General features: G+C 43.5%; 1 protein-coding gene across 10 annotated transcripts in view; it reads right to left on the reverse strand.

Annotated features, from left to right (window-relative positions):
* PAG1 (phosphoprotein membrane anchor with glycosphingolipid microdomains 1) overlaps nucleotides 1-21,836 on the reverse strand; it is a 103,414-nt gene that overhangs the window by 9,633 nt on the left and 71,945 nt on the right. For 9 of the 10 annotated variants that reach the window (XM_052703806.1, XM_052703807.1, XM_052703812.1 and 6 more), the window contains 4 exons: nucleotides 11,646-11,856; nucleotides 8,372-8,423; nucleotides 7,763-7,859; nucleotides 4,691-5,286 (listed from right to left, as the gene is read on the reverse strand). In XM_052703806.1, the coding sequence (XP_052559766.1) occupies nucleotides 4,691-5,286; nucleotides 7,763-7,859; nucleotides 8,372-8,423; nucleotides 11,646-11,770 (870 nt within the window). In that variant the 5' untranslated portion in view covers nucleotides 11,771-11,856. Of the gene's footprint in view, nucleotides 1-4,690; nucleotides 5,287-7,762; nucleotides 7,860-8,371; nucleotides 8,424-11,645; nucleotides 11,857-19,163; nucleotides 19,375-21,836 lie in introns of those variants that run through there. The other variant, XM_052703804.1, reaches the window with a different exon arrangement.

The raw sequence follows: 21,836 nt of genomic DNA on the forward strand, positions 1-21,836 counted from the left end.
CTGAGGTCTGCCTGGTCCAGCCCATGTGCCAAAGTGACCTAAGAACAGAGGCTTCGTGTAACTTCAAGAATCCAAAGTGGAATGCACAGGGAAAAAAAAGGAAGAAAGAAACAAAGAAACATGAAACACTGGAAAAACCATCTGACTATTACAAAACATGTCTGAGGACCTCTACCCTGGCCACCTTCCAGCAGATCTGAGATTCCTCCCCACCACAGCACACCTGGTGGACCTCCTGCTCATGGTGGCTGGGAGGGAGCCTTCAGCACTATTTGCAACAGGCCACGTTTTGGAGTTTTATGCACATCCTCCACCTTGAATATCAGACGTCTTCCAGTGCAGACCAAGACTTAGAAATAGAGTTCCACCATTTTAGCATGGTCACAGAAACATTGCTTCCAGAAATGTATATGAGTTACACAAAACTTTTTCCCTACACGTTCCTTACAGCAAATTCCTTCCTACTTCCACCTTTCTTGGTGCTTTTACTTTTAATCAATTCCAAGCTTCAAGCCCCAGAGATGGGTCTGATGAAGACTTTGAAGTCAACCCTGGGGCTCCTGGCTGCTGACCTGCTTGCTGGTGGACCTGCTCCTCAACCTGGGCTTTGTTTATTCACTGATAAAACAAAAAATAAAAGGAGAAGTTCAGATTCATTTTGGCATAGCCCCTTACTGGATCTGCTACACTACAGCAACTTGGCTTATTCTTTCTTACTTGTAGGATTTTTTCTGTCCAGAGGAGTAGCTGAATATTACCACTGTTATCCACTAAAACAAATGCGTGCGAGCAAAATTCTGCAGTGAAGTCATTTTTTTATTAGAGCATCTGTGGGCACTTCTGCAATTTCCCATCCAGTCCTGAGAAATACCCCCACGTGCTGACAGCCCCACACTTGTTTTCATACTAAGTAGCATTCTTTCCTCCAAGCACAGAACCCATGACACTGGTCTTGAAGGATATCACCATGTTGGAAACTGAAAAAAATACCCTCTCCTGAACAGTTTGTACCTAGCAATACTATAAATCACGTTTGAAACCTCAGTGCAAACACAAGACATCCTTGTTCTCCATCCCTTTTCCTTTAGTTCCTCGACAGCACTGGATTTTGTGTTTGTTGGCTTGGCTATGTTCCTGACTGAGGCACCAGAACAAGGACACCATTCTCCCGTGGTGCATTAGCACGAGATGCTTTGCCCATCCTCATGCTGTGCTGGTCTGAAATCAGACGGGCAGCAGCCAAACGCACACACAGAGCATTTCTACCACTCTTCCTGTATTTGCTCACTCTGGAGAGACTTGGGAGAAAAGAGAGATCTGTGCTGCTTTTTCTGATTAAAAAGAACTTTAGAAAAAGTACTCTGTCCCTCCAGTTTTAATAGAAGAACCACACCCAAGTTTTTCTAGTTTGCAGAGTCCTGTGAGAGGCACTGCGCTACTACATTTGCCTTTCTTCTCCAAAACCTTCCAATGGTATTGTCTGTGCCACAGCCAACAACCAACTCACAGAATGAATTGTCATTTGTTCCTCACCCAGCCCTGGCACTGATCTGTCATCCTGCAACCAACCACTGCCTGCCAGTCCCACACAGGAGAGCCCTGAGAAAGCACTGAGCTGTTTTGGGCCCCGGCAGGGCTGGATCATTTAGCACTATCAGGAGCACACCTCCTGGAAAAGGAAAAAGCACCACGGACTGCCATTTGCATGGGGCTCCTCTTCATGCAGATTATGAACATTATGCTGGAGTGGTCTCTGGTTTGGCACACTGAGTTCTCTCCCAAAGCAAGAAGCAAGAATCATCAAATCATGAAATCATTAAGGTTGGAAAAAACCACTAAGATCATCTAGGCCAGGCATGCCCGAGGATGGTGCAAAAATAAAGCCTCCTATGCAAAAATAATGGCCCACAATGTCAGAGGCGGATGCTGGTGGTGTGGCAGTAGATGATGAACCTTCCCACCAATATTCCATTACATGCAGTTGCCACGCAACTGATGGCAGCAGAGGGGCAGTCTGACACAATGGCATCTGCATGGAAGTATGAATTAAACAGAAGTGTGCCAATGAATACCTCCACGTGGAAAAAATCGCACTCACTGACATTCACTGATGCTTGCTGAATGTTTGTACAGACCAAACTGCGGATGTGAGCACAGTGAGGAAGTGAGTGGTTTCAGTAGTGGTGACAGTGGGTCACCTCTGCTGATTTTCACAATTACAGCATGCAGGCTCTTGTTCATCACTGGTGAAAATGGATAGCTAATGGTGGTGACTATGTGGAAAAAATAGTTTTGTAGATAAGAATCTGCTCTATCAAACACTGCTATTGTACTCTTTGTGGCTGTTGTAGTTTCCATGGAAATAAACAGGAGGCATTACTTTTGGAGCAATGCTTGTATACGTGGCCCAGTGCAATTCCTCTTCACTCGATGCAGACCAGGCAAACCAGAAGGTTGGATGCCTATGCTGTAGTCCAGTCATAAAGAAGACACAGCTGTGAAGTCCACCTAACTAAAGTAATTACAAACATAAAGCTTATTTCCATGAACATCTTGTTCCTGGTTGCCACATCAGAAAACACAGGCATTGCAGTGCATCGCTTGAAGAAGCAGAAGAGAGGGAAAAATTATCCCCACAACAGCAAAACACTCCTGCACCCACCTCCACATACAATGCCAACAATAATGACATTTATATATTCAATCAATTACCATTTCCAACTCTGCTGCAGCTGTAGCTCTCAAGGACAGGACAGGCACACGCCTCAATGCATAATGCATGCACCTAGCAGAGGGCTCACCAATGAGCTAATGCTGCCAAGGCTTAACTCAGGATGACATTAGCTCTGAATAAATTTTAATTAGACAAACACCTTTTTTCTGGCACTTAGGGAACTGTATGTGCCATCTCTTGATTAATCCTTCAAAATCTGAACCATTTTAATCAATTCCCAGTCATCACAGACACCGACATTGTATACACAGTGTGCTGGGAGCTCCTGAGCAGCAAACATGCCTCCTTTGTATCACTGATGGGGAAATACAACGATTTTCTGGAAACTTTTCACACCTAGAAAGGAAAATGTCACTGGTTCTGAGAGCTGTTTCTCTAAAAAAATTAATTAGAAATTGCATACGACCTGAATTCTGCAGAGGGGAGTGTTGGTGGATTATGAGCAACACACTGTATTAATTTACTACTTAACGAGCTTGTTATTTGTAAGAACGTGCACTGAAGAGCCTGAATGAACAATGTTCAGATCTTAAGTCTTCTCTGTATTCACACTGGCTCTCTGGGGTTCTATACACTATACGGTTAAACACAGAATCATAGAATGGTTTGGGTTGGAAAGGACCTTTAAGACCACATCGTTCCAACCCCCTGCTATAGGCAGGGACACCTCCCTCTGCACCAGGCTGCTCAAAGCCTCATCGACCCTCGTCTTGAATGCTTCCAGGGAGGGGGCATTCTAACATGTATTAAACATGTATTTTTCTGCCCTCTGCCTGCATTACTGAAGTATGTCGACCACATGGACAACGAGAAGCAAGTAATAACACCTCAGCTCTCCTATCATTTTTCAGGTAAATGTTTATGTTTAAATATCACATCAAATCTCAAGGATTTTTGGAAAGGTTCATCGATATCAGAATCCAGAACTATATTAATCTGCTAAAATAACTTTTTTAACAGTTACAAATTTCCTAAACCAGTCCTGAAAAATGCAAACTCAACAATTTGTGACAACTCTGTGATTATTTGAAAGGATTCTTAGCACTGATTCTGGTGAAAAAGGAAAATGGGTAAGATCACTGAAAACATCATCACTGTTTTTCAAGGGGTCTGCCATTAAGGCTGGGAGCAAGAATGAGCTCTAAGAGAACATAATGTTTGGCTGAGTTAAGAGTTATTATGTGTGACAAACAGAACTTGACAAGTACAAAATCTATGGGTTTAGAGAGTTTCTGCAGCCTTTATGGTTGGCTTAATGGGATTTTTAATTTAGCACTTCTCTCCTGTGATCCTTTGTACATAGGAATTGCTGAATAGCAGCTACAAGACTGAAAGCAGATTTTGCGTTTTACAAGTCTACTACTGCAGTTTCTCTTCGTCTCTTTTGCTGTCCCTATAATTTCATACAGAGGGAGAGCAGATGAGTGGCACTGAGTGGCACAGCAGTCACACAGCGAGGCTGATGTGGTCCAACACAAGAGGCACATCTAAAGCTACAGCATCTGCCAAAAATGTCTCAATCCCTCAATCCCCTTTTTGCAGATTTAGCTTCTACTAGAAAAAAAACCAACAAAAAATCAACACAAAACAAGGCTGAGAGTCTGAACAACATACAGCTGTTAACAAAGGCACCAGATACCTCCTGTAATAGTACCCACAAATATAATACCATTAAATAATGAAGCAGAGGCTTTCTACGTAATTTCTAGATAATATTTAGGAAAAGCTTTATGAAAAGCATACTGCAAGAGTCCTGCTTATAGGTTCCTATAAAATAAACACATGCCTTTAATACAGAAGCTGTGCTTTGCATTTCCCCATTTTCCTATTTTAGTCTTGCCTCGTGTTAAGTATTTTTTTATTTCTTGGCATTTTTTGCTATTTAAAAAAAATTCCTCAGCCCTGCAAGTTCTCTAGCTATTGTCTAACAGTTGGACATGGTCAAGTGGTACTTACCTTCTCTGGTTTACTTGCTCCTTCTGTCCCTTCTCCTTCATCCACTTCGTTCTCTTGCACATTCTCATTTTCATCAAGAAGTTTCACGGGCACTGGAGGAGGAAGCTCATCCTCTACATCTGGTGTGCTGCCCAGAGGGCTTTCTGAATTAGCACTCTGGCGACTTTTTTTATTTCGGTCAACAGATGCATATTCTGCTGATTCAATTCTGCACTCAGGAATCTGATCCTGACCTTCGGTAAGCATCACTGAAGCCGCTGACTTTCTGTTGCAGCTTCTTTCCATGTTGGCTGCTGCTCCAACATCTTTGATTTCCTTCACGGTTTCATACAAACAGTCTTCAACTATGTTCTCTTGAGAGGAGCTGTCTTTCAAGACTTCATAAGGCCCTTCCATTCCAAGACCTTGATCATTTTCGGCGTTTCTAGCTGAGATGATGGTCTCCATGGTATTGTTAGGGGGAATACTGGGTAGTTCCCGGCTCTGGTGACATTTTAAGGATTTCCCATGACTATCCTGTTCTAGCAGATCAGAAATAGATGTTTGTACTTCTTCATAAGGCTGGATACAGGCAGTTGTACTGTCCTCTGAGAGCACTACAGAAAATGATTAAAGAAGTATTTAAAACAACTGCATGACTAAGAAAGGCAAATGTGGTTTGGTACTTTCCACATTACTTCAGTTTTATCTCTCATTAAAAAGGATAAATGATAGTAATGCCTGAAAAAGTTATCGTGTTTTTAGTTCACCACAAGTTTTAGTTTATGGAGATTTCTGCACTCCACTGTTAAAGCATTATTCTGACAACACCTTAAATGCTCTGTGCACCCTTCCATCACTTTACATAGCAGCGTTCACAGTAAGAATGGGTGGGTTGGCACAAGTATGTTCAGCTGGCTCGTACTTGGTTCTATTGAATGCTTAGACTGCTGAGTCATCTCCAAAGAGGAACACTGGCAGGAGGCCTCAAACCAATTGCATTTAAAATATCTTGAAGAGATTTTCCTCTTTCCACTTCCTTATTTTGCAGTCAACAAATACTTTTTTGCTGCCCTCTCCCTACCCAGCCTCACCTTGTTGACATGCTGGCCAAATTCTCATCTGATCCACACCTCAGTTAACCTTACTGAAGTCAGCCTCATGGCTCAAAACATTGAGAGCAAGTTATTGGAAGGCTGTGCCAAACTTCTTCTAGTCTTGCAGCACAGAATGTAGGCTGACAACCTACTAATGAGCCAGCCATATGCACAAGAGAAGATCAGACTTCACAGAGTAGTGTTGGTAGAATGTGTTTAAGTCACAGAATGGGCCACATGTCTCTGTCACAAACAGGGCACTGAGGACTGAAATTTAGGGACTTCTCATCTTACAGTGCTCACATAAGACATTTGCCTGTGTTCACAGATGTATACTTACACACGCACACACGAGCACATTCCAGATAGTACAGGGAATGCTACTGTACACTATTTCTTTCAAAGATCACTTCTGAATAGCTTTACAGTACAGTTCCTATGTCATTCTCTTGGAAAAATCAAACCAGTCTTCTTCACTCCTTTAGAGTGTTTGACATTATGACACCAAGTGTTACTGAAGCAATCAGTGCCATTGATTTGGTGGTTGATGAGTATACTTCTTTATTTTGTGCTCTGGGCATGCAGACTCACACAGCCAACTCCCCTGGGAGCCATAATCTGACAACAGAACCCGGGAAAAAACTTAAGGTGTGAGTAATTGCTACATGAATGGGAAATGTGAGACGAAAAGGAAAACAGCCTTCTCCATTCACCTGCCTCCTGTGCAGACCTGGGGAGGAGTAAGACACATGCAACGTGTCCAGTTCACTCCCCATGCTCCCTGCAAGCTTCCTGAGGAACAGCAGAAACCAGCCTGGAGAAAGTGGAGCTATTTTTCCCATCTGGCCCTTGGGGATACCTGTGCTCTGTAGAAGGGTTGGTAGATAAGGGTAGATAAGCATCACCAACACAGAGCTGGCAGGTTGGGCAAAATAAATAATGTGTTTGATGGTGCTCCTTCTGCTTCTCAAAAGGCACAAACAGCAAAAGAAAGAAATATTAACAGAAATGATACATAAAGCATAAATAATAAAATAAAGCAAATTGGTTCCTGTTATGTGAAAGGGTTGCTATACACATCGTAAGCTGAATGTTACCTAACAGTCTAGAATCTGCCTGACAGCTGACAGCACAACTCTTAGCGGTAGATTCCAACAGCTGAATGTGTGGTGATTGCTGGTAGGCAGGAATGCTTCCCTGCACAGGGCTCTGCTCTGCACAAAGAGTCACTGAGAGATGTAAACAAAGCAACAAGCCAGTGTATGGGAACTGCAGTGAAATGCAACGGCAATGTTTAGAAACTCCTTTGGTTATTTGTCTCGTGGGGTTAAAGATTTAATAGCTTACCCTCCAGCTTCACAGTGAGCTGCAAGTAAGGGACACAGCCCAGGTGCCACAGCAAGCCATTGGCTCTCACCAGTGCTGAACCAAGAGCACATTTATTTTTAGGCACAGCTGAGCAAAGTATTTTCCAGTGATATGTGACTTCCAATGAGTGTGAATTTTTTTGAGTGTTCAGCAAAACAAAGAATAAGACAAAAAAGAAACTGTACTTGTTTCCTAAAATACAAAAACACAAGTGACAGCCTCCTACAGCATGGGTCTATGACCCAAACCTGTAGTTCCTGAAGGAGGACCTGAAATATTTCCACAGGCATTAGGAGCACTTCTAAAGCACCAAGGTCCAGCCATACCTCTGGTTACATCCCAGCTCCACAGCTGGCTGAGATGGGAACCCAGCAGGTTTGTCTGGTGACCGGGCCTATCTGCACCTGTAGCTTCGCAGCAGCCGCGTTCGTGCCAGATCCCCCAGGGAGCCAAGGGGAAACAAAGGGTATTCAGGCAAACAACACGACTACACCCAAGGAAAGCAGGTGGCTGGAAACCTAAGACATGATTACAAATTGCAAAAGTTCTGGAGCGCGGCTGAGGCGGGAGCTCGCAGTGTGGCAGCGCACTTTGTAGCCATCCCGCCCGCCACAGCAGTGCTGCTCACCATCGCCGTTGCTGAGTGCGCCGTTCTGCTCACTGCTGGGCGGCGGCTCCGTGGCGGAGCTGGTGATGGAGTGGCTGAACACCTCCTTCTCGGAAGGCTGCAACACAAAGCAGGTAGGTTGCACTGATGTGCAGGAACACCCGTTTCCAAGAACAGATACATAATGAATTTCGTTCTCATCTCAGGAGTGCTGACTTGCATGTTTTATTGCCAGGAAGGTCAAATCTTGCACACTGTTCTCCAAGAGTTATTTATATGTTTACAGATGTTAAAACAAACCGATGCAAGTACGCCCAAGGTGATCTGCCTTCCAAACTCTGCGTGAACAGAAATCACCACCACTTAAACAGTTAGAAGACAGTGGCTGACAAATGGGTAAACCATACTTGCACTGCAACCTGAGCAAAAGGAAAGCAGGAGATCTGGAATAACAACAAAAAATTGAGATTGACTGAAGTTGTCCTCCTTTTATTGTTCCAAAACTTCTAAATTTCCCTTACTCAACAGCCTCCAAACTCCTGATCTGTTTTCCAATCTGCAGTATTTTGCAAAGAGCCTGATGCAAACCAACCCCAAGGAAAACATACGCTGCCAGAAACAAACACTTACCACACTCATCAGATTTTCGTGATCTCCATTCTGATGTTTGGACTTCTTTTCCCTTAGCGAAGAAATACAACACGTTACTACAGATTACATTGATCTTCAAAAGTCAGTCATTAATAGCTTTTACACAGCTGCAGGAAGCTGAACACAGCTGCTGATTCACAACATTGTTACAAATTAAATAACTAAAGATGATTACAGGGACAGGTATGGCTTCAACATTAGGTCATCAGCAAGACAGGGTGGTGGCAAACATATTCTGAGGAGGTACAGTGAACACACACAAACTTTTTTCTTGTTTAATGTAAGATCACATTGAAGAGTTGCTGATGGTAATCACAATATTATTATCATCAATTGAATTATATCTGAAACATTCAGAGATACATGATACATGTCCTTTGATAACAGATGACCTGTGAGGTTCCCTAAACTGCATGAGTAAAACATGCCTGTCTTCTAAAGAAGTAGAAGAAGCCCACAAAATTCATCCTACTTCTACTCAGGATGTCAGCTACAATTAATAAGCACGAGAGCATGAGCAGTTCAAGCAGCCTACAAATTGCATAGTAGCAGAGGCCTTGAACTTCACTTTTAGATGAATTCTGCTTCAACAGGAACTCTGCAGTACTCAAGGTCTGGATTGAGTTTCCAGTTTCTGTAACTTTGGAAACAGAACCATAGAATTCTTGGAGTTCGAAAGGTCCTTTAAAGGTCTTCTGGTTCAACTTCCCTGCAATGAACAGGGACACCTACAGCCAGATGAAGTGCTCAGAGCCCTGTCCAGCCTGACCTTGAATCCAGGGATGGGGCAGCCACCTGTTCCAGTGCCTCACCATCCTCACTCTAAAAATCCTCTTCCCTACATCCAACCTAAATTTTCCCTGTTTTCATTTGAAACCATTTCCCCTTGTTCTGTCACAACAGATCCTGATAAAGAGTCCACCCCCTTCTTTCTTATAGGTTCTTATTTTGAAATACTGTAAATAAATGATAAGCTTGATATAATAATGCTCCCTCCCTTAGGTGAAAAGGCAAGTAAAAAGGGGAGAAAATACTGATGAAATTAAATCTGTGATACTTTTAAGTGTACAATGTACCATACTTCCCACATTAGCAACAGTTAAAATTCTACCTGATTGTGAAATGAGAAAACAGAGCAAGGAAGTCTGCAGCCATGCCCAAATCATACAGACTATTGTTACAGTGTTTTTAAAGTTCTTTGGAAGTTTTCTGACTCTGACATTTTCGAATGAGAAGATTTTGTTTAGTTTTCCATGTCCTCAACCATTTTTAAAAAGTAAGCTAGGAAGAAATTTTACATAATTGCATTTATGCATAAACAACCTGCCCTACACAATGACCTGCAATAAAAGATACTGCGTGTAGACCTGCAACACAATCATTTATTAAAGAGCTTCTCCAGACAGTTTCTGACAATGAATCTGGGTAACTGCAAGGACACACTCAGTCACTCGACTTGGTTCGAAAAACATCTTTCTAGCAATGATTCAAGGTTTGGAGTGAAATCACACCTTCCAACTCTGTCTTTTTAGGGTGTCAAGCAGCTGTTGGTGATGACCACAACTGATTTTGCAGTGTGAGCATTAGAGAACTTCTCCTGTAAAGCAGCTTTACGTTGTGAACATACGTTACGCCAGAATAGGATTTTTCTATGGTTGTACAGCTTCCTGAAGCTACATTCAGCCTCAAGGCAGGCGCCTTCTAAGATAGGACAGACCCTGTAGGATCCAACCCTTCAGAGAGGCTGGACTCAGCACTGAACCCACCAGCCTCCAGGAACGGCCAAAGCAAAGCAGAAATACATAGAAATGACCTTCCTTTCCTCTTCACTTACACTTTTTCTGTTCAGTTCACCTCATTTTTTCAACTGGTAACAGGTTGTGGAAACTTTTACTTGCAGATCTCTCTGCGAAACCGCCTGTTCTCTCAAAAAACCTGGCAAGTCCAAAAGCCCAAACGATGAGTCAGGATAAGGGAGCTGTACGCTTGTGTGTTGGAGAGAGGAGAGATCTCTGAGAAGAGGGCATTGCCCAGCAGGACAGAGGGACTGATGGTGGCTGCTGACTTTTCCTCAGCAGGGACTAGTGCCAACATACTGCTCCTGTCCTGCAAAACCCAGAGGACTGCTGGATCTGAGCAGAAAACAACTTCTGCTGTCTGGCTTATCCTCCCAGGTCACACCGAGAAATGCAGCCTGTTTCCCTTTCACCTTCCCACATCAGCTCTGCCTCCTGGTTTGTAAAACGTCTTGACGTATTTGCACTATTTCAGCATAAAAAGCAAAACCTTTCTGCTTTTATTTCACCAGGAGATATCTTGCACTTCTCCAGCTAGGTGTAAAGAAATGTTTAATACTACTGTTGGTGTAAAGAAACAGTATAGAATAGATGGAAGTATCACAGAATCATAAAGGTTGGAAAAAACCTCTAAGATCATCAAGTCCAACAGTCAACCCATCCCTCCCATGCCAGCTAACCATGTATCTCAGTGCCACATTCACACATCTTTTGTATGCCTCCAGGGATGATGACTCCATCACCTCCCTGCTTCCCGTGTTTTACCACTTCCTCTGAGAAGAAATTTTTCCTAACATCCCACCTGAACCTCCTTTGGTAAAATGTGAGGCCATTGTCTCTCACCCTATCAAGGTTTTGACTTAAGCATTAACTTAAAAAATATTTTTAGATAGATCTTTCTGTGCGTTGTGTGAGCTGATATCCAGAAGAATGCAGAAAGCCAAGATATGCCAAGGGAATCTATAAGTGAGGCACAGGATAGATGGTACTTAGAGAAGGGCTAGTACTACCACTGCTCCCCTTCCCAGCACATCATTACAGTCAGTCTCCCCAGGGTATTAGAAAGCACCTAGCAAGCACTACAGCATTACTCCTTCACAATGAAAATACGTTTTTAGATTGCTCCTCTGCAGCAGAAAACAGTAAGAACTGCTCAAATTCAGATTTGCTCTGAAAACAAATATACTGTCAAGTACGAGCTCCCAGGTAAATTACCCCGAGGGTAAAACACTACGGGAAGCCAACCCACAGACATAGCTGTGGGCACATCATGGAAAAGGCAGGGTAGTGTGAATTAACTTAGCTCTCCAAAAATGCAAGTGACTACTTTGCATTAACTTACTACAATGTGATAATTCTGTTCTCAGTGTTTCTCACTAATTAGTTACCAGTGCAGCTATTTCAGTCCATGCAATTATTTGAGAAATGTTATTGCTTCCTAAGCTCCTGAGTCATACCTGTTGCAGCTAGAGCAGAGGAAGATGAGGAAGGTGAGAAATAAGAGTGTTGTTACAGCTGCCAAGCTTCCCCACAGGATGACGTGGACCCGTCCGCTGCTGAGGAAGCTGCTGTCTGGTCCCATGGTAGCAGCAGGAGCTGGTGTCACTGGGGATGAAGAGGCCACCTCTTGGAGAAGGCCGGCATCTGTGCCGAACACAGCTTCTGTGTCTGCAGAAAGAGAAACGATTCTGAAAGTTAACACAGATTTTGAGGATAATGAATCCGACAACTCCAAATCTGGCAGGAGAGATTTTCAGATGGAGATCTTAGAAAAAAAAAGTTCAGAGTGCAAGACAGCCAGACAAAGATTATCTTCAGCTACAGTTCTGATGGTGACATAGAACAAACCTTGTCAAATATTAATGCAGCCTTTTACATATCTACAATCTCAGCATGAATAAAATGTAGCACAATATCTCTGTACTATCTCTGTTCTTGTTCTTGAGGAAGAAAGCTTACAAATTCAGATACTGCCCTGCCTTATCTCTCTTCTAAAGCAAAACCAAGGTTACATGCACAATGAGTCACTGTCACATCACTGGCTACAAAGGTATAAGAGCTTCAGAGATGAGGAATCAGATTTAGTCAGCGACTGGTCAACAGCCTGATGTAATCCCATTTACTGTAACGCTTTGAGCCCAACCCATCAGCCAGCTGTTCACCCACTGCTTTATGTTTTTGTCTAGCTGTATGCTGGGCATTTTGTCCAGAAGGAAGCTGTAAGAAACAAAATTCAGAATTTTCTGAAACCCAACGAGATTACATCAACTGGCTTCTCTTGGTCAACCAGATGGGTGACTTTGTCATAAAAGGAGATTAAGTTCATCAAACAGGACTTTCTCCTCATGAACCCGCACTGGCTGTGACCAATGACTGCACTGTCTTTCAGATGTGTTTCAGTAACTCCCAGAATAATTTTATCCACAATTTTGCCAGGCATCAAAGTGAGACTGACAGGCTGTAATTACTGGCGTCTTCTTTCTCGCCCTTCTTGAAAACTGGGACAGCATTTTCCAGCTTCCAGTTGACTGAGTCCCTCCAGATTCCCAAGACCGTTGAAAAACAATTGGGACAGGTCTCCCAGTGAAGTCAGCCAGTTCTTTTGAGTACCCTGGAATGAATTCCATTGGACCCCATAGACTTCTATGCATCCAGATGGAACAGCAAATCCTGCACAAGTTTGAGGCTGGCCAAGAAACGTAAGACACAAGCCAGAAATGAGAAACTCCACCAGGCAGAAACCAAATGGAGAAAGTAAATGACCAAGGACAGAAAGCGTACTTGTTCTGCAGTGAAAGCAAGAATGCAGATACCAAAGCTTCAACTGTAAATTGAGAGAAAGTAGTCAGAAATAGTCAAGTGCTGTGGCATTTGAGCCAGGAAAGGTAACTGCTGGAGACAGCAGCCACTTGTGCAAGCAGAACAGCTCAGTAAGCTGGAAGAGCTTGACAAAGAAGGAAGCCCTAAGCAACAGAAGTGCGGCAGGCAAGGCGTGCCCCAGTGACTTCTGGCTCCTGCAGGAGCCTGGCATCAGTGCAAGAGCACCTACAAGCTGTGCAACAGTTGTGCTTTAAATGCAGAGCAGCAAGGTTGATGCATGGCTAATGTAATTGATTTGGAGCAGCCTCAAAGGCTAGCTTTAAAGAGAAATGTACGTGCAATCATGGCCACGGAACAACAAACAGCTAACATCAAAGACCTCAGACACCTGAAATGGTTAACTACTGCTTCTACAACAAAAAGCTATCCCGTGCTGCCCTCTGGTGAAGCTTTCTGTTAGGGGAAAGGTATGTGAGTGTTCTGTCCTCACGGCAGTGCTCTCGTGTTGGTGCTGCAGAGGTGAACGCAAAACCCTGCTGCCAAGGATGGAGCCTACACAGTGTGTAATCACCTGGCTCGACAAGATGTCCTGCTGCCACCTCTGAGACACTGCCAGACTGGAATGGCTTAACCTCGTGGAATAATCATTGGAACAGAGTAAGGAGCAGCTGTGCTTATTTGTTTTTTCCGTATGTGAAGCCCTTTGAAGATGAATTCTTTAGTTGCACTCTTTCCAGAGAAAGGCAATGGGACCTTGGTTCATAAATCTCCACGAGTTACCAGTGACACAAAACTCTAAAAGAGAGTAACAAAGTCAGACCTGGGATACCTGGATGAGGAGACTTGTTTCATCCACAGCAAAATGGCAGCACTGGTGGGATACATTCACCTTTCAAAACCACTGCCAGTCCAGAAAACTAATTCTTACACTACACTGAACAGAATTTCTCCTTCTTGTCGGAACTTTCTGTTGCCTTTTAGATATCAATATTTGCAATTAGTGGAACCTGGATGACAAATAACACCCATACCCACTTCCTCAAAATTGCACTTAACTGCACAGTTCTTTATGTGGGTTCAGAAAGACAGGCATTTCACTACATGACCTGCACTGTCCCTGAATAAGGTGTTATTTTTCCTTACAGGTGCTAGAAGGATAAGGCACAGCTCAGGCATTTCAATGTGATTCAGTGGGGACAGAAGGGTATAATGCAAAAGCATTTATTTGTTGATAAACTGAGAATAGAAAATACACCCAGGGTGAAGAGTTTTTAGAGTTAGACATACAAAAGAGTGTGAGGAAGCTGCAATTTTGGGGGGTGCAGGGAGTGAGGATTTTGGATAGTGAGGGCATGCTGCAAAAGCTCAGACCAACGCCTGAATTTCTTACAAGACTGGGAATGAATGGCCTGGAAAGGTTCAGTGCACACAGGACCCAGTGACCCAGGAGGTTCCACTCTTTTGGTTTTAATAATGAATTGTAGATACAGACTAGGCAAAGGAAGAAATTGTTCCAACAACCAAACAACTTCAGATCTGAGAACCCAAATGCAAAAGAACAAGATGAACACTGGGATCACAGCTCTCTCTTGTAAACTTTCAGAACAAGAGCTGTTCCTTCTCAGACCATAAGGTCTCCTACCAGCCCGCTACTTCCATTTCCAATACCTCCAGTGGGAGATGTGCTCAAGGTTAGGACCACAGCAGTAATTTTAACACAACTGGGATAACTGTCTTATATTGGAGCTAATTGGCATGGCACAGTCCAGGTTAAACTTCTCCATAAAATGGCATTTGCATCCCAGTTGTCCACCAGGAGTGGCCCCTGGCCTGAGATATAGCTCATGAGCTGTGCTTGGGAAAGAGCCATTTGACTGCAGCCAAAAGTATGGCTCTGGCTGCCCTCATGCATTAAAAGCAGATTGCTTTTATCTCAGACCAAGAATCTGGTGAAAGTGGGTCCTCTTGACCTCAGTCCCTCATGCTAGAATTCCTTCTCTCCTTTTGGTACTCCCTCACCACAGGATGTGCCCAGCTTTCCACGCAGCCCGTTCATCAGCTTCCGGCTCCCATTCCTCTCCTCAAGTTCTCACTTCTGTATGCTGCCAGAGGCAATCCCCTCCATTATATTTAACAAAAGCAATGGTAATACAGCAATAAACACACAAAATCATTATTCTTAAGTTGGTGCTGGGTACCTAAGAGTAATTGCACATCATTAAATGCTGCAGGAGTCAATATGTAACAGGACTGCTGTCTGCACTGAGGTCATGCTGGCAGAAACTCTCTTTACAGTGCTGTGACACCAGGATGAAGGCTGTAAGCCTTCTCCAAACACGCTGTAGGAAACCTATAAGACTGGATGGTGTTAATTTTTTTGCCTGTGTCTTGGTGTGTTCCAGCTTCTAGCTGATTATATGTAGAGCCAGCACTGAACTACGCAAGCACAAAGACCAAGATCACCTTTACCCATGTTTGTCTACTGCATTTCACTTTGGAGCTGGTGTGCACAAAATCAGGACAAATTCTTTCCCTTGACTGATTAATGTTGTTCTAGTACAGCTGCATTTTGAGCCTAGTTGGCTCAGCAGCACCCATGTAATGGGAACAGTTGAAGACAAAAAGACACGTCTTATTGCAGGCAGTCAAGAACTGCTACAGCAGACCAGCTGTGCACATAATTACTGGCTGGTCCTGAAAGCCCAATGCTGGAAGGAATTACTGACATGGAGTTCGCTGCTGTAGGCTGTCAGACAAGCCTTGCTGAGGGTGTGTGTGCCATAAACCTTCAAACAGCTCACATTTCTGCTCTGCAAAACAGCAGACTGATGAAGTCCTGATCTAATCCCCCCTGCCCGTATCTACTTTTACAGAAATCATGCTGGCTTATCAAAGGATCTGTGCGTGTTCTATACTGAAAAAACAGATCTAACACAAAACTGAGCAGTCCCAAACTACTGGTCACTTTTAACTCCTTTTAAATCTTAAGACTCTCTGTAAAGAAGCCAAGTCTCTCTAAAACCATCTACCTGTGCTATAAAGGTATTTAGGCACTGGAACAGATTGCCCAGAGAGGTGGTGGATATCCCATCCTTGGAAACATCCAAGGCCAGGCTGAACAGGGCTCTGAGCAACCTTACCGAGCTGTAGGTGTCCCTTTTCATTGCAGAGGAGTTGGTCTAGATGACCTCTAAGAGTTCCTTCCAACTCAAAGGATTCTATGCTTAAGAAAAAATAGAGAAGGCCTTTGCCTTTGTAAATGCTGATGCACATTGCAACTCGTACTCCTGCTCCATGCAACTCAACCTTGCCATGTCAGATCCTGTCACCGCAAGGTCCACACTTTCCAAGTTGAACTGACTTCTGCTTCTATGGTTTATTCTCTACTCCTAATAGAATTTAAGCAATTTGCAAACTCAGAGCCATCTTTGGGTACATAATCTTTCTGTATACCTTCCTTCCAATTCCACAGCATCCAAGCATAGACCAACATAAGATCACACTTCTGCGACTTGCACTTCTGCTGCACTACAGAGCATCCCAAACAACATCATGCTTTGCCTCCTTGATTCCCTCTGCTGGCTTTCCTTGTACTCACTCTGTCATAGCACTCCTCTCCTCTGCAGCTCCCATTTCTTGACCCTCCCTATGCTCCAGAGTTCCTAATTGCACATAACCCCACATGTAGGCATACTCAGAAAGACGTTTTGGAAAGTGGGAAAGATCAAGAAGGTCCTATGAACAATGAAGTCTGTGAATTCAAGAGTTTCCTTCAGGGATGCAGAATCTTTTCTACTAAAACAGTGGGGGATTTTAGAAAATAAGTGATGCCCCAGGAAGGTTTTCCAACAGACTGTAAAACTGGATTTCCAAAGCAGGGAGAGCACAATTGCATGTGAACACAACTATGTCCCAGCAAAGCACAGCCCACATCCAGGGCTTAATAAATGTGCATAATTACACACCCAACCTGTCCCGCAGCCAGCACGTTTATCTTGCCACATCCCCAGGGTCCTCCTGTGTACAAGCCAGGCACTCACACATCTCTACTGAAGGCACCTCGCACTAGAAATCATGACCTAAGCAAACCCAGTTTAAAACCAGCAGCTCAGAGCTCACGGATTGATGCCAGGGTGGGAGACCACGTCACCCCACGTCGCTGATGCAAGAACCCCGGCACAGGCATGGCTGGGGCAGCGCTGAGGACAGAGCTTCCCAGCACAGAGCATCAGTGGGGCCTGGGCAGCTGCCAGGGGATAAACTGATAATGAAGCCTCTGTGAAACAGCTCGCAGGAACTCCACCACATATTTTCCCCAGGCTTCGGCAGCCAAGTAATGACTGTCTGAAATGCTACAGCTGAAAAGCTTTATCTGATGAGTGACCATGCCAAAGATTACAGCTTAATTGTGGCCTATTATTCTCTTTCCCACACCCCCACAATATGCCATATTGCTTTCTGGCTGCAGTGAGGTAATTAGACCACGATTACTGCATACTTTACAGCATACAGAAATGAAAGCTGTCTTTGTGAAGTGTTTTTCAGCTCTGACACTAATATTCCTGATAGCTGTGCTTTTCCTGGAACTAGATGCCATTTCATACTAAGCACAGCCTGTTTATAACTACTCCTTGCTGGTTATAATTCTACCATGCCAAGTCCCCTTTTAGCTTTTGCAATGCAGTAACGTTCTATATAAAGTGGTTTGGTCAAACTCAGGTAATAATCATGGAAACAGAGAAATTCCCCCTAACCCAGAAAGCAGCCATACACACAGAGACTGCCTCTGCCATCTGACCTAAAAAACCTCCACAATCCAAGGCAATCCCACTCATTTTCAAACTGATGACTGAATCAGGCCCACAGAACACAGTGGATAGACAGTACTTTTCCATAGGCTACCTCTGACTTCCAAAAGACCCTGAACTTTCAAGGATTCAGAAGCTTGCAAAATATGCAGCAGCAAAACATAATGTTCTGATTGTCCGCGATGAAATGGTGCAAGAGAAGACTATAGAAGAACTTCTGTATGTTTAGATCTCTAAAAATAGGCTGCTGCTCACACAGACACTATCCAAAGAATCCCAGCTGAGAGGTCTCACCTCTGTGCTCATCACAGGAGAACACCAGGTGACTTCCACTGACTAGATACTTAACTTCCACAATGGCAGCGCTGCAGTACATATGCTGACACTACCTTAGCTGAGAATTTTAAAATGCCATCTATGTCTATATTAGAGCCTTTAATGCATCTTAACTGAGGTACCTCTAAAATGCAGCACATCAAAATTGTTCCAGTTCTGAAAAAGCAAAGCAAATTCTGAAAGAATTTTAAAAATAATAAACCCAGATTACTGAGTGACAACACTGGCATGTAGTTTATAAATACAGAAGCTGAAACGAAGGAAGACAAGGGAGGGTCCTTGGAGGTAAAGGACAAATTACATCATATCTGTTATATCTGAGATTAAATAATCTCAAAGAAGGAGGATTTAGTGAGAGTGGAGCCCTGTAATATCCTGCAACAAGAGGAGCAACAGTCAGTGATCTGGCTAATTCAAAAAAGCATTCACACTGTCATGCATTTTATAAAGCTGAGATTTCCTTTAGGCTCAAATTTCTTGTTATTCACTCCATTCAGTAAAGCCATTTTTCCACTTTGCATTTGTGTTTCATTAAAAATGCCATCTTAAAAAAAATTTCACATATGCATATAAGCAAGGTCTTCTGCATCACTACAGATCCTCAAGCACTTATGTTCTATATAGATAAGGACAATGCAGCACATTAGAGAATCTCCATATAAACAATATCTCATGAAAGAAGTCCAAGACAGAGAAGGCTTCAGTAGCTACTGAAGAGACGTTTGGGAGAGAAGAGAACTGAGAGGAGCTCCTTCAAGTTGGAAACACAACTTGGTGGTCCTTGAAGGGAGTTGTTGCCTTACTTAGCTTCATTCATTAGAAACTAGTCTAAACTGGTTGCCTGTATAGTCTGTGCAGTTGGTAGAGACTAACTTCTGCTTGCAGAGACGATACCTTTAGTCCTGATCAGACTCAGTGTCCTGTTACAGACCAGACCACAAGCTCTTTGACAGTTAGAATTAGGAGGTATCTATAAGGAGAAGCAGGAGAGACTGATGTTTTGTGATGTACCACAGATACCAATTTGAATTCCTGTCTTCAGACACATTCATTTGAGTTTACTTTCTTGGCTGACATGTCCAAATGGACACAATGACTGAGTATTTGCATGCTGCGAGCTGCACTCATAGATCTGATCTTCCATGGCCTTTTGCTGCTCTTCCATTTAATTGCAATTTCTCTCCAAGAAGAGCACCATGATATCACTCTGCTGCTCCAACTGGAAGTGGTGACCTGGGAAAGAGACGGGGCAATGCAAAAGACAAATTCCCGCACATCCTACAGCATCGCCTCCACATGGAAGAGGTAACAAGACATTGCCAATCAAACCCCTTCCTGTCCCCACAATGGCTTCCTGGCATTTTACCTGCTGCTTTCCTGCTGTGAAGAGGGAAACATAAAGCTCCAGCTTGATCCCAATGGACTGAGGCAGTAAAAGCTAATCTGTGGTCCTGTGGGAATGATCTATGAGCAGGGCTCCCTGCATGCACACCCAAACCCCCTCACTCCCTCCTCCACAACAAATATGATTATAACATCTAATGAGCTGCAACTAATGCAATTCTGAACGTCTTCACAGCTAATGAAAAACAGGTCTTCTCCTTTGAGGTTTAATTGAGATGTTTGCTTCGTGCACTGTAGAAAAGAAACTCTCCACAGAGCTGTGTATGAATATTGCATGTATACATCCAGCAAAGCCAGTTGCCTGACACATTCCTGGGCACTTTCTCCTGACTTCTGCATATTAGATGGAGATATCTACGCTGAAGAGCGCTGGCAGGAACACACCTGTGAAGGGAAATGGGCTTCATGAGTGAAGTATCTTCTTGTATCATTGCAATGAAGATCCCTAGTCTTAATATCCTGTACCACCACTTTGTAACCTGAGCTTGGAATAAACGGAGCGTTTCCTCGACAAGAATAATCATAATGCCTAATAAAAAAACCCACCTCTTTGCTTCTAAGCAAAAATGGGAAGACAGAATTGGGCTTTTAGCTGTAAACTTGAACTTACTCATCCACAATCAACTGATGAAAAAAAAAATTCTCTTTTTTTTCCCTTTGCTCTAGTTTGCTCATTTTGCTGCCTGTCAGCATCAATTTTTCTGCAGTGTAAGTATTGATGCTGTGAGACCTCCCCTGCCTCCCTGCTTTGCCCTGCTGCTATCGTTAGCACAACTTTAGCAGGGAGACCCACGATATGTGCTCCACTGCAGAGATAAATACAACACCCCTGCTGCAGAAAGTTTTACTACTGCTCTGAGAGAAGAACTGCCAAAGCATTATGACAGACAGCAATTGCTGTTAGGTGAGACATGCGGAGCATCACGTCGCTTCCCACAATCGATAACCGGTCTGCCTTTTCTTCCTTCATTTTTTGGTTTTGTGCTGACCCAGTCATTACTCTGTTTTCCCCACAGAAATCCATCTTGTTAAGTCTTTGAAGGCAAAGAATAAGATGGGAATTTTATGAAAAATGAGATCAGATGCAGGATAACCATTCTCGAGAGAGAGGAAAGCAAGTGAAAACAGAGCTGGTAAGAAGAGTAGTTTTACACTGGTGATATACGAGTGATATACGAGGGGAAAAGCAAACAGCAAGCTTGAAAGCTGTGCACAGCCAGTCAGCTGTAAACACCTCCTACTTACAGAGCCTGTTGGTTGTGCAGATGTGACCACCCCAGGGACACAGACCACGTAACAGCCATTGATTCCTCTCTGAAATGACGAGGAAGGCCCCACCTCTGTCATTTTGCCTCCCTCAGGTAAATTCACCTGCCCAGCCCTCCTGTCCTCACAGTGCCTCACTTCTCTTCACACATGCAGGCCTGGCTCTGCTGCCGCAGCTCCATCCATATTCAGCACTGCTCCATGAGCCCCCACCCACCCTCCACCCGCCCACAGGGCTCAGTGCTTACATCCAGCAGGGCACAGTTACCCCAAAGCTAGCTGAGTATTTCTCACCATGTTTGTTTTCACACCTCAAATATTTTTCTATATTGATGTATCAATCAAACATACTGGCATGAAGACCTTAGAGAATTACCAGTACTGATACCAATCACTGATCACTTTGCTTGTGGCTCATTCACATTCGGATACTCAAGTGGTGGGAAAAGGCAGGGCATATCAGAAACAAAAAGGGCAGACAACAAGAAATACATGAAGACACTCTCAGAAAGAGATGACTGAGATGAAATAATAGGCCAGCTTGCCTAAAATGTGACAAATAGCATCAAGTAACTCACAAGACACAAACATACATGTGATAACAAGAAATCAGCTCCAGACCATACATTGCTAGAAAAAACTCCCCAGTTTCAGCAGCTAGTTATGTTTTACAGTTCACCATTACATCACTTTCACAATACTCTGGTCAGGTCTGAATTTCCTTCACCAAGGAGCGTTTCATCTGCTGTATCTTTATGCTCTGAATCATTTGCCAGGCTCAGGCCTAATGTAACGCCCTCCTGAAAATGGCTCCTTTTAAGAGAGAACCCAACACTAACGATGAACAAACCTCTTCTCATTCTCTTCCACTGCTCAGCGAGACAGTTTTGTTGTAAAGTAATCAGATTCTGCAGGTGGAAAACAGTTTAATGGGACAGTTTTCTAAATAAAGCATTCACAAATCAAGAGGGTGACCGTTAGTTTCTGAAAACTGAAATGCTTACAGGTTAATTT

This window comes from Tympanuchus pallidicinctus, unplaced genomic scaffold, assembly GCF_026119805.1.
Source record: "Tympanuchus pallidicinctus isolate F22 unplaced genomic scaffold, pur_lepc_1.0 scaffold5, whole genome shotgun sequence".
Lineage (NCBI taxonomy): Eukaryota > Metazoa > Chordata > Aves > Galliformes > Phasianidae > Tympanuchus > Tympanuchus pallidicinctus.